We start from the raw sequence: 13,932 nt of genomic DNA on the forward strand, positions 1-13,932 counted from the left end.
ATGAGCATTAGAAGGATGAAAGTAATTCAGTCAGGAAGATGGCAAAGAAGCTGGACTCTAGGGGAGGGACAATGAAATATTGACAAGTTGGGATAAGGAAAGTCATGAAGTAAGAAGCAATGACAGTAAAGTGATATTTAAGCCTGCCTGTGGTAAGCAAGGGGTGGTCTTTAAGCCCCTTGTAAGTTATTTGTAAGCCCACAGTAGATCATTTTCAACTAGTGCGGTCTGTTAGGCTTAACCTAACAAAAAGAAATGGCTCTTGTTTAAAGATTTGAAGTGCTCTGAGTTTTTGCAACCAGTCAGCAGTATAGAATGAGATATCATTTTCGGGTACTAGGTTATTTTTTCTTTTGCTCTTGAAGTATTTTAGTGGTTTTCATTTTTTTTTTAATTTTTTTTTTTTTTTGCAAGATCCCTAAAACGACTTAAAATTTTGATTAAGGGATGATATGTTCATATTTTTTCCTACCTCGTTAATTCTATGAAGCTCATTTATTTATATATAGTACTTTGACACTTTGGTGGCAAGTCAGTCCATGAGAAAAAGATTTGAAAAATGCTCACCAAAAAATGGTTTTACTTACCTTATGCATACGTTTTACATTAATAGCAGCTTAGGTATAGTTTAGGAGGTAATTAGCTCAGTTGGTACCCGCTGCATAGATCTTTTTTTGCCTGATGGTGGGAGGTTTATTTTATGCTAGAGCCAATTCAGTCTTTAGTCATTCGTCTGACAATAAAAGAATAGCCTAGGCCCGTATCACAAAAAAACACAAAAACATAAAAGTACACGTGGACATTACCATTTCCGCCTTAACACACTTGTATAAATTTTTTCAATTCACAATCATTCCCAGAAGAACTCGAAGTACAATTTCAAGTGTACTTTCGAAATGTGATATGACCTTTTGTTGCAAGCTCTTATTCCAACCGTGCAGAAATGAGCATAGCATTTATTTAAGCACATAGGGAATGAAAACCCCAGTTTAGATTAAAACAAATCTTTTTTTTGTCTCTCTTCGGAAATCATGTCGTTTTTTCTCCTATTCCAGAGTGGGAAGGAATTGACTCACTATTGATGCCATGATCGCTTGAAGTGCAGATGCAGTTTTTATGTGAGACTTGTGGGTGTGCATACAAATACACCAAACTTGAAAATTGGGTATTCATGTAATTATAGATTGTTTACAAGTATCATGTTCTTAGTTTTTGAAAAATATATATTTTTTTGTTGCCCAGATCGAGAATGCAGGTGAAGTGCTGATTGCTCCGCTGGAGAAATTCCGCAAGGAACAAATAGGAGCTGCTAAGGTAAGTTTCCCTGTTACCTTTGATAGTCAGTTTCACACACACTGAAATCCACATTAATATCAGCATTTCACACTGTTGTTTACGAAAGCTTTCCAGTTCTCTAACTGTATCCAGTGCTTTTCCATTGTAAAAAACTGTCCTGAGTAAAAGTGGATTTTCCTACTTTTAATGATGAAAAACCCTAATTTTAATAGAGTTGGCGTGGGGGATGGGGGGGGGGGGCAGGAGGAAGGGGGAAGTCCTATGATTGATTTCTTGCTTTAGAGTTCTAGAAGTCAGTAAAATGTCTAAACAATTATGTCAATGGACCAATTTTAATGAACTACAAATCCCAGAAAGGTTAGAGATAAAACTACATTATGATCTATGATAATTCTATTCTGATGATATATAGAGGCTGAAGTTTGAGTCCTTTGTTTCTTGATGTGATAAAGTCCATTAAGTTTGCAGCAAAATTGTAAAGACTAATTTAGACAAAAGCAGCCCAACAGGAAAAAGGTGATCCATCCATTCATTCATTGACCTCCGAAGGTTTAAGATCCATATTACAGTACTGAAACTTCATGGATAATCATTAGTGGGAACATGTAATAAGAAGAATTTCATAAAGTATATTGCTATTACTTGGGATGGAAGTATAAGAATGCACCAATATTTTGAAAACATATCACAATAGAGTGTAGTAATACTCGCCACCTTGTAATGTTAGAACTTTCCATCGTTCACTTTAAAAACCTGCATTTTATGTAAATACCGTATACTTCTTTTATGCAAGTTCATAAAGTATTAATTACTTAGAAGAATGCATGAGTAGATTTCTAATAAAAGCATTTGATTGCAGAACATGAACTCCATTAGCCTGCTCTCAAAATATCCTCTGGCTTGGAGACCAGTATGAGAGCTGTAGTAACTATGACTCCTTTGAAGGAATGAGCTCCAAATTGAGTTCTCTATACTAGCCTGGGATATAACCCACTTGACCATCGTAGGAGAGCATGAGGTTTTATGAAAGAAATTAATAATTGAGAAGCGGATGAGCCAAGTGAAACTGTATGGGCCTTGTATTCATTTAAACACCAAACGCAAAGCTGTGAGTTCAGAGGGAAGTAGTCAATGTTTTTATTCTTCTAATAATTACAAAGAAAACCCACTTAGATGTATACTGCTTAGCAGTCAGGTCCAAAGCTTTGACGTCTGAAACTCATTCTTAAATATATAAAGCAAAGTAACTGTTAATTTAGCTGAAAGATTTTTAAAAGACAACTTTCTTCACTAACCGAAAAAATCTTAAACAGTATCGACATTCCACAAAAAAGAATACTTAGGAATGGGAGATATTATCATCATTATTCCAAGATGAAGTCTGCAGAAGATGGAATGTTTGCCGATAGGTTTGACATTTATGCATTTGTGATTTAAAAAATGGATGATCTGTGCTCGTTGACTATTCTGTCGGAGTTTAAGCTATTGAGGAAACCCATTGGCAGCTGGCAGGCACAGGGTAACGGGGAGGGGTTTGAGAGTATAGGGGGTGGAGGTTGGGGAGGATTTGAGAGAGAAAAAGCAACAAAAAGAAAACACTTTCCATTCTGCGGTTGTAGTTTCTTTGTGTTCCTTATTTTCCTGGCAAGTCCGAAACCAGGAAGCACCTGGCTCCCCTAAGCCAATCCCAATGCCCCGCCTTAATCCAGCCCAGTAGCAAAGAAAATGAACCGATAATAGCATATGTATAGTTTTATTTAACCCCTTCGCGCGGGGCTAATTCCTCCGCGTCATGGGGGGAGAGGGAGGTCGCGTGCGGCACTGCGGTGCTCATGACGAACTCAGCTCGTCATGATTCCGCCCACTCAATGGAAAAGCCCCGAACAGGAGGGGAATTAGCCCCGCGTGGGCATTCCACGGCCGTTATGATGAGCTCAGCTCGTCATGAGCACATCTCCACTGTGCCTCATGACGAGCTGAGCTAGTCATGAACGTCGAAGAGGTTAAAAGAAAATCTGCTCTCAGAGCAGTGGGGCGACGCTCCTCCTCCCTAATGTAGGAGCCCTCGCTGAGGAAACCTCGGCAGGAAAGGGATTGAAGTTTGATCCCAAACATTAGCAAGAACATAGTCCATGCTGATTGATAAGCTTTAGTGTTCAGGGTGTCCATGTGTAATTATTGAGTCTGATGGACTCTTGCGAAAGGCCTTCTGTAAAGCAGTTTGACATGAGAGTTTTCACACTGAGTTGAAGGTGACCTGACAGGACGATATTGTGAGGTTGGTTCCAATGATTCAGGAGAAAGTTATAAGCATTGGGTTATAGATGGGGAATTTCCTCCGCCATGTGCAAGAGAACATGATACATTATCTGTGACTGCCAAAAGAGTTACTATCTCAGTGGTTGACAAATTTTTCCTGACTTTGGCTAGACATTAAGAAATCATTAGAAATGGATGTAAGGCATAAGGTAGCTCCACATTTCACATTTGAAAGAAAATATCCATTGTCTGGATTGACTGGAACTGACATCCAGCTGTAAAAAAGAGGGGAATTTAGTTGTTGATTCTGGTAGCAAATAGGTCGATTGGGAATGGGCTGCAAAGATTTGAATTTGTTGAGGAAAAAATATATAATTTCCATTGCTGCGGTCCTTATAATGACAAGAGTTCCAATCATCTGTGATTTTATTGAGATGGCCAGGAAGGTATTCCACTGATACTGAAACATAGTAAATGGGCCTAAACGCCCAAAATTATTTGGTTAAAGAGTCCTAGATTTTTAGTCAAGGTTTTTGCTTTAAACCTGTCCATTTGTAGCATTGTAAATTGCTCTTCCATTTCTGACTGAGTTCTTCCTCTTTTGTCTATACGTTTTTTACTGATGATTTTCTCTAATGAAGAGAACTCTGAAAACTGCCTGAATTGAAGATGACAGGAGACCCACAATCCTTGCCAAATTGCATAGGGAAATTTGAGATGAAGTTAGGAAATGGGCTAAATCCACCTTTATGAGAACTATCTTTGATTTTGAAAGTTGGTTTATCAGAAGTAGAATTTACTAAGAACGCTAGGAATTATGTTGATTGAACTGGGTCCTAAACTAAGTCTTCCCAGTTTGTTACAAATCCCAAACTTTCTAAAAGATTGTGAGTTCAAGATAGAAACACTTTGATCTTGCATTGCACCAGAATTAGAATGTCATATAAGCAAACCAGGCATCTGATTCCCTGAGAACATGGAAGGGACAATCCTGGTTTCAGAAGTTTGGTGAAACACCAAGGTGCTGAATGAAGACCGAAAGGTATTGCGGTAAAGTGGTAAGCTACTTCCTGCCATGTGAGTTGTAGACATTTTCTGTACAATGGATGAATGGATATGGAGAGACAAGCTTTGACATTTAGATAAGGCAACCAATCTTTAGGTTGAATACAGTCAATGAGATAGTGTAGTCTCCATTTTGAAGTGACAGTATAAAACTAAGAAATTTAATTGTTTAAAGTTGATTATTGGATGTGCTTATTTTTTCTTTTTTTACTATAATGTTTCTTAATACACAATAAAGATATTAAACAGTTATTGCTATAAGTTCAGGTCCTTTGTTTACTACCTTTTTAATTTCTTGCTGGATTAACTTGTAGTCCATCTCAGCTGGGTGGCACGATTTTGGAAACTGACTTTGAATTGGATGACTGAAGAATTTTGATAACCTTCCACTGTGTGAAGAACTCAAAGATCAGATTAAATTTGATGCCAGTTCTTTATGAAGGCTGCAGCGAGACCTCCCATAACTGTGGAAGTGGTTTGTATTCTTCTCATTGGAAGTGGTGGCTCTCCACTGGCCTCCATTGAATTAGTTCAGGAATCCTCTATATTTATGTTGATAGAAAGACTGTCTGTTGCAGGACAATTCGAATGTACCCTTTGAGGGATAGGAAAGATCTTCTATGGAATTGGTGATGACCAACTGAACCGCCTCCTATTCCACTAGTGCCTCTGAAAAGACATTGTCGGAAGGCCTTGCATAGAAATAGTTGAGCTTTTGCTGTTTTATGTCTTTTAATTAAGTGGTCCACAAAAAGATCTTGAATGAAGGTTCGTGTTGTGAATAGGCTGATTCAGTCAGTTTGAGTATCTTAATTACCAGAGCTTTTTAGCTTTTCCGTGAAGTAGCTCTCTTAGCATTTCGGATGCGAGAGATGGTTTGTTGGTTTCACTTTGAGAGATCACTGGGATCAATGTTCCTCTTGCCTTCTTCGGCCATTCAGCGATGACTAAAATGTTTGATGTTGGGCTGATTGCATCCAGTGATTTTTACCTGGCACAATGACCATGTGCATTTTATTCTTTTTTTTGCGGTCCTTGTTTTAGTTTAATTGGGGAAAAAAGTTAGGATCGATAATAGGCTTTTTTTTTTTTAGCAGAGTTTTATATAGCGCAAACTTGACCCGAATCTGGTATCAGAGTGCTTTATTTACCACCATTTACATGAGGGAACACGTTCATTTGTGTTAGGCTTTGCTAATATCTACTCATGAATACTGCAAGGAATCCACACCTCATCTTTAGTACTGACAGTGTCCTTTGTCTTTCTTGTACAACCTGGAGAATGAGTATGATTAGACTTGCAAGCTTTTTAGAAGCCCATCCTTGCACTCATTTAGTGGGATATTTCATACCATGGGAGTCTTCTTGAAGGTTAGTATTCATTGAAGGAACCAACGAAACCAACCATTACCAGCAGGGTGGGTCTGAGCTTGCACAATAGCTTTGACACTATAACCGTAGCCCCACTGAGCATTCACCGCATGCTTGACAGAGTTGGTGATACAATTCCTTAAACTGCCTTTAAAAGCCTCCCCAGAGGCATCCTCATATTTCAGATTGTCCTGTTAACATCCTAAAGAAATAGCTGTGGTATAGCAAACTCACGGTCTATAAAAAGTGTTTCCACTGGCAAAGCACTTGACTGTTCTTTCCATTAAAGTTATGGAGTAAAGGTAAAGGGGCAGTGCCCTCAAAGCACTGCAATGTCCTCACAATCCAATGTAGTCTTCCTGGTTTTCTTGTGGCACTGAAAAAAGGAAAACCATCTGAATTCATGCATTTTTAATAGTCCGACTGTGATTGCAGAAAGGCTGATGGAGAAAGGAAGGAGAGTCTGTGCTTGAGTTCGTTGGCCCCTGTGACATGAGCACTCGCTGTGAGGAAGCGATTTGTGGGCATCAACGAAAAAAGAATATATGCACTCAAGGAAGCAAAGACATACAATCTCGTTTCTTGAGGTAATGGAACCTTTTGAAACTACAGCAAGGCACATACAGTATGCCATTTCAAACCATAAAAATGAATCCAGGAAATGACTGCACTTAACTGCCTGCTAGGAACAGCAAGAAATAGGTAGGACTGCAACCTCTCAAGCATTGTATGCATGTGTATGGTATTTCTACAGGGCAAACCTATCCAAAAGACAGGGGCGGACTTGCCAGGGTCCAAGATCAGCAAATGTCAGCGACTGATGGGAGAGGTAGCTTGGTTGTGGATAGTTAATACATTGTGAGGTAGTGTTTTTTTTTTAAAGATGTGAGTAGGCAACTCTATTAAATAGCAGAAGCATTGTGGCGGTCCAGGTGGATATGGGGATGTTGTTCCATACCTTCGGATCATAGACAGAAAAATCCTGCTGCCTTGCATTTTTATATTTTGCACTTAGTCTGCATTTTTATGATGTCCTGAAAGCTGGTGTGTCAAGAACCACCATTGATAGTCTGCTGGTCTCCAAGAAAAGCGGGGGTGCTAGCCATGATGGGTTTGTAAATGGCACTGCTGGGCAGCAAGAAGAGCCAGTGGAGTCAAATCTGGATGGGGATGATGTCATCCTATAGTGTCAGGCTCCGGATCAGACCTACTGCGGACTGCAAGATGCCTTCCAGGGGTGCCGGTATAGATCCAAGTGACTTGGCATTCAGTGAAAGTTGGGGTTGAGAGCTTTCAAGGTTTGTCATTGAGAAATGTTTGTGCTATTTTTGTTTGTTCTTGGCAAATAACAGGAATTCTGTTTTGACAGAGTTTTTTGGGTAGAGCTTTAAGTATTGCTCATGTACATTGTTTGAGGTGTTGGATGTCCGAAGAGACTTTCAAGTAGATTTGTTTATCCAGGGACGGTTTCTGTACAAGGGCGTTGGGGCTCCGCCCACTTTACATTCACAGTCAAAACAAAGCCATGATATTGCAAAGCTCAACTATTGTTTTAATTTTAAAAATACTCTTTTGTAAATTGTTCGAACACGGGGCACTGTTTTTCCCACTCACCTACACCGACGTTGTTGCTGTGTCCGATAGCTATGCAGACACGTGACTCTCCCTGCATTAACTACTTGCTCCCCTGGGCCAGCCAAGCTTTTGCCGGGCTGACAGTCTCACACCCCTGAAGCCTATGAGGTCATCAGCTTGGCAAAAGACTTAGCATCAAGGCCCAGTCTCCACCCCCTGATGGCGTGAAGGCAAAGTTAGCCCCAGGCGTTTTAAAAACAAGCCTGGCATTGCTAACCCTCCACGTCAATCTGGGAGTGGAGAGCAATGTCACCACACCCCTGTGCGACCCCACCCTTTGACAAGTGAGGAATGTTTGCATCTGCGCAGACACAACTTGTAGTTCTGAGGCTTCCAGAGCCTGTGTTAATCCTGGAGCAGAGTGGACGCCATTTTATTTTAACACTGTGTATTTGTCTGGCGAGCCAGTGAGACATCTGATTTACTGCAGTGCCAGCAGCTTGATTTAATGGTTGCAGATTGCTGGCTGGACTTGTGGACGTAGTGTATAGTGCGTGTATGTGAACGCGGCAGTTCACCAGCCAGGTAAAGATAAAAATTGATAGCTGCCGGGCCAAGGCCCATTTGTTAACTTGTAGTTTGTCCAGTTAGGGTCTTGTCATATGGACTGATGCCAGAATACATCTTGGAAACACCTGTACACGGGAGGGGAGGTTGTCCGCAGACCTGAAGGGTAGGGCGCGTATTGTCCCAGTACTATGAAAGTATGGGACTCTGTAGAAAGGTGCAGCATGACGTGACGCATGGCTCCACACTATTCAGGGCCCCGTAAATACATTTAAGTTAAATAATTTTTCAATGTTTGCCTCCCTCCCTGACATGCATCCGTGTATAACCCTTGCCATGGTTACTTTGGTTACAGGTTGAGAATTCTATACACACACACACGTGAAACACCTGGCTGTTACAAGAAGTCGGCTCTGTTCCTTCCTGCTAACTTACTTGATCCTAAATGCCAAAAAGGCTGATGCCCATCCGGCACTTTGTTTGCACATGCCAGGCTTGGTATATATGTCGTTTAAATTGATGTATTGTTTTTTTAGGCCAGGGTAGTTCATTGTTATCCAGAGTCTTGAATGTTGTTTGGAAGAAAGGACTGGGTTTCAGTGCAGACTGACCTGACAAATATGATTGTGTGTGGGTGCACGGTGTACCTGCCAGTGCCTCTGCGGGAGACCTCACCATCCGCATCAGGGCTGGCCTGGCACACACACTGCACCGTCGGTGGGTGGTGTGGGTTGTGATTTTAAAAACGGGGGTCAGAAGTAGAATTAGTTTTTCCACAGCAGTTTGTTTAATGCACCAGTGCTCCTTCCAACTGGAGTGATGGTTGCAAAAGACAGCAATGAAGGCGCAAGAGGAGTAAAGACCAAGCTGGGATGGCTGCTGTCTGAGTTAGATGCTACCGAAGTATCCAAAATTAAAATTACACGGAGTAATAATATTAAAGTAGTGAATAACTCCTCAGCGGGCAGCAGAAACAAAACTGCTGTTGTGTGACCACAGGCCTTGTGCACACGAGAGCATGTGGCACCAGCATTAGAGAGGCATGGCTTTGAGTGACCGTGCGAGTAACATGGAAAAATACTGTGATCTGACAATGCAAGTATAATGAAACTTTGCTCTGAGGGAGCAAATCAAATGGGACTCCCGGAATCCAGTTGGGTAGTAAAGCACACCCAGAATTGTGGTGCAATGGGTTTTTGATATCCTAGGTCTCAATTTGCTGCAGTTGCTGCACTAAAGACTAATGTATCCATGTGCACTCGCTTTGTCTGCAAGTCTGTTAGTTTTTACTGGGGCACAGAAAATGTGCTTGTCCTTTTCCTGCTGGTGACCCTTACTTGTAACATCTCTCTACTCATCACATGTAGCCTCCCCTCATCACTCCTGCTCTGTCGGCAAAGGCTCCTCACAACACATATAGATAGAGCTTAATATGGTCAGAAACAAGCGCTATATAAATGATAGCATTGCATAAACCATATAGCTTTCATGACACTATCTGTTTCATTCCAGAGAGTGAGCTCAAAAACCAATGTATTTGCTTCCTAACAATACATGTCTGACGTATGCACTCGAGTCTGCAGCGATTTTGGGGAGATATTCTGTCAGTAAGAGGAAGGAATGTGCTTCTGTCTTAACAGCGTTTCCTTGATTTATAGGCCACAAGTGCCTTTTATAGCTGAAGGAAATTATAATACCTTGTTTACACATCATAAGTTATGTTCAGGAAAGAGTACCTCTACTTCTTCTTTGATTATAGTTCCTAATTCGTGTTTTAATACTATTTTCCCCTGTTGGCATTAAATTTGGCTGTGCGAGTGAGTTTTTTGCACCATGATGCACTATGTGAAGTGGGCTCTGGGGAATCCATATCTTGGGACATGGTCTAGGAGTGTGAGAACATAGCAGCGGTCTAAGAGATGGGGTCGGTTGCACAGCTTTTACTGGTTCTGCTTCCAGTGGCCACAAAAATGGACTGTAAAAGAAGCATATTTTTTTTTTCAACATTGTTCAAATGAAGTGGGACCTGAGTTCATGATGTTAGCTGCAGTGTAAAATGCAATAGCAACATCATTAAAATAGTGATTAGCCCTTCCCCATCCTATTATTCTCAATATATCAGCGTGACGTTTATTCACATGGACCTAAGGGAACTAATGTTTTCAAACATGTTGTGAGGGAGATACCAACCCAAACCTTCTCGACTGTTGTACACTTCACTAAAGAAGGCCAAGGCAGGCCTATGTTCTTTTTATTTAAAAAAAATTGGCTAATAAATGCATTTGTTTATCCCATTTTTAAAAAATAAGATTTGCAACAGGAAATGGTGACTAACCTCCAGAAAAAATACTGTGCCCTGCCACCAGGCTCAACGTCCATCACTCACAAACCTCACCAGCCGCCACTGTGTTTATCATCAGCAAATTGGTGATTCTTGATGCTGTTATCTGTGACTAGAGTACAAAGCGGCTCCATGCAGAGATATAAGATGACAGGAGACCGTATGGAACACTTGTGGCTACACATATGATAGGGATATTTTGCGATCTGGAGATACCATTATAGTGTTCCCTGAATGGGGCTCTAGTAGATGATTTACTTAGTTATATCACTAACCCTTCTGGGATTTGTTGTTGTATTTGGTTCACGTATTTATTAATGGCTTATATATTTTACTGGATGTTATGAAATTAAAGCAATAAATAAATGCACATTTCTGTGATCGCGTTTTGAATTTTAGAACTTCAATAAAAGGGATAAGGAGGCTGAAAGAAAATACACGTTTTCCCCATCAAAATTGGCTCAGTTCGGTAGCATAAAACATAACCAGCAAAGCAGCATTTTTAGCAAGTGAACTCAAATACAAAGAGTGTCCAAAATATGAAGAAGAGACCACTAAGATGAAAAGCTGTAAAAGCCATTAATTAAAAACAAACAATTAGGGGAGAGGTGTAGAGAAAGGGGGTGCTGGTTTATCTCCTGTGTTACAAAAAAAAATATGTGAGAAAATAGGCCCTTCCCAGTGCACTTCATCCACCCTACCACGAAAATGCTTCAAAATAATCGTCATTTGAATGAAGATGCAAAATCCCAGAATACATTGAGAGGGAACCTCAAACCTCTCATCCCAAATTCATCTAATTAAATTAGATTTGATTGCTACCAACTTGCACGATTTTTTGGTGTTTGTTCAAGAGCTTAGCGGCATCCTCTTTAGGAAGGAGTCTCCCACAGCAAGTGCATCATCTTTTACTCTGATACATATAAAAAAGAAATACCACATGGGTGGTAAATACTTTTCCTTATTAACCCCCGCCTATGGAATTTCATCCACTTCAATAGAATTGCCCTATTGCCCGGAAAAAAATCTTTCCTCTTATTTCCTCATCTCCTTCATGCCTTCGGAAAGTTGGCACCATTTTGATGTGATGCAAAAACCACAGTTGATGGACTGAATGCAGAACAATGTCATACATTCACCCCAGTACGGGGAGATCTGGGCCTAAATCCATCGTTTTTTTGCACTCCACACCACCCCAGTTCAGACATGGACATATGCAAATCAGTCTGACCCTGTGCCTCATGGGAACAGTCCAGCCCGAACTGCCAATCCATGCCTTCCCTGGACCGGAAACAAGCTTTCGAGGACCGGTTTCTGGCATTCCAGCCGTCTTCAGCCCGGCTTGCTTAAATCCAGTGGTGTGGAGTGCATGGGACTCCCGTCTGAGCATACCCAACCCACTCGGGGTGACAAATGCAAAAACCACAGTTGATTGACTGAATGCAGAACAATGTCGTACATTCACCCCAGTACAGAGATCTGGGCCTAAATCCATCGTTTTTTTGCACTCCACACCACCCCAGTTCAGACATGGCCATATGCAAATCGGTCTGACCCTGTGCCTCATGGGAACAGTCCAGCCCGAACTGCCAAGCCATGCTTTCCCTGGACCGGAAACAAGCTTCCGAGGACCGGTTTCTGGCATTCCAGCAGTCTTCAGCCCGGCTTGCTTGAATCCAGTGGTGTGGAGTGCACGGGACTCACGTCTGAGTCTACCATTTGATACCCTGCAGTGTTGTCACCTTTTTTTCTGACTTTTCCTAGTACCCGTCTACATCTAACCTCTAGTTTTATCTTTCCCTCTTGTGACATATGACTGTATTTTCATCTTTACAGGAGGCCAAAAAGAAGTATGACAAGGAGACTGAAAAGTACTGCGGTGTTCTGGAGAAACACATGAACCTGTCTTCCAAGAAGAAGGAATCCCATCTGCACGAGGTGAACCCCTTTTTGTCTCCCATTCCCTCTGTATGAGGTCTTGCTATGGGTCTAAATAGTTGCAATTTGAAGTTGTTTGATAACAGCAGTAAAATCCCGTTCAAATTTGACTTTGTAGATTTAAATGTGAATCTGCAACATACGGTATTCATTCTTCCAAAATCAGAATACATCTATTGGGTAATGGCAGAAGTTATTGCCGAGGTGACACAAGTCATGTCTATTTGTGGATAAGCTATGAAAATATTTGTTAATGGTTTTTTCCCCCTTCCCTTTTCGTCTGCCTCTCTTCCTTTATTTCTCATTTTTCTTTCTTTTCCTTTTTTCTCATTTCCCCCTTCTCTTCCTTTTCCTGTTATACTTGTATTTACTTCCCTTTTTTCTTCTTTCTTTTCTTATTATTAGTGTTCCTTTGCAAGGACTGGAGACTGATCATTTTGTTTGTAGCATGTGAGGCTGTAGGTCAGAAGGTTTCAAATATTTTTCACTGACCACCCCTCTCCCAACCAAACCTTTATGGAAAAGATTAAGGGAGTTGGGGGGGCATGGCTGGTGGCATGGGGTGGGTATTATGCGATCATTTCAGATGTGCTTTTTCTGTATCTTATAATTAACACTAAATGTAAGTCTAATAAAAGAGCAAATATATCAAACAAAAATAGATTTGACAAAAAACACTAATCGTAATTTGGAGAAAGTGAACCCCTTGCCCTCCTGCGCCCCAAAGCAGCTGCTGTACTAATACCTGCTTGGAAGCAAGCTATCTCCTATTCTTCGTTCACCCCTTCCACATCATGCCGAACCAACATTTCAATCTTCTAACAGGCTGTTTCTTTCTGAAAAAAAAGTTGCATTTCCATGTTGCCCCTCTTTTTTGCGACAAGGGAGCCCTCTACCCTAACAGCAAGGAAAATGAGCCCAAATACTCCCTTTCTAATGGAAGACATTCATAATTACGTTGTAGTAGGCCCCTCATATGCCTGGGACCAAATGCCGCTGCACCTGCTTCACAAGTGATAGCTACAGTCCACATCTTTGATGGGCACACCCGGGTGTCTTCTCTGCTGCAATTTTCCCTCTCCCTAAGGGCCATAGCTCGGAAGCCCAAAGGGGGGGGTCCGCCCCAGGCGGCACCTTTTTTGAGGCTGCCGCGCCGGCATTCTCACTGACTCACGGCCGCGGAGGCCTGTGACTTGAGCTGTGACTAGGGCGGCGCGGTGGCCCGTGGCTCAGCGGTGCTTTAGTTTACACATAACATAATCAGATTCATCACAGTACCTCCTGGGTACACTACCAGTACCAGGACACTTTGAGTTTTGACCCGTGGCAGGGCCGGCCGTGCGGTGACACCCGTGGGACGCATGACCGTAAATCATAGCCATCTCCGATCTCCCATTCTGATTTAAGCACACCACCATGCATTATTTAATTATAAATGTATGTCGGAGTTGCGTTTGTTCCACTTCCGATTCGAAGCACCTGATCACGACGTCAACTCTCAGGGCCCCCACCTCCCAGCC

At 41.6% G+C, this 13,932-nt stretch overlaps 1 protein-coding gene across 6 annotated transcripts in view; it reads left to right on the forward strand.

Annotated features, from left to right (window-relative positions):
- ARHGAP26 (Rho GTPase activating protein 26) overlaps positions 1-13,932 on the forward strand; it is a 2,045,367-nt gene that overhangs the window by 415,265 nt on the left and 1,616,170 nt on the right. For all 6 annotated transcript variants that reach the window (XM_086931644.1, XM_086931645.1, XM_086931643.1 and 3 more), the window contains exons 4-5: positions 1,243-1,314; positions 12,311-12,412. In XM_086931644.1, the coding sequence (XP_086787770.1) occupies positions 1,243-1,314; positions 12,311-12,412 (174 nt within the window). The remainder of the gene's footprint in view (positions 1-1,242; positions 1,315-12,310; positions 12,413-13,932) is intronic.

Source organism: Lissotriton vulgaris, chromosome 7, assembly GCF_964263255.1.
Source record: "Lissotriton vulgaris chromosome 7, aLisVul1.2, whole genome shotgun sequence".
In the NCBI taxonomy this organism is placed as follows: Eukaryota; Metazoa; Chordata; class Amphibia; order Caudata; family Salamandridae; genus Lissotriton; species Lissotriton vulgaris.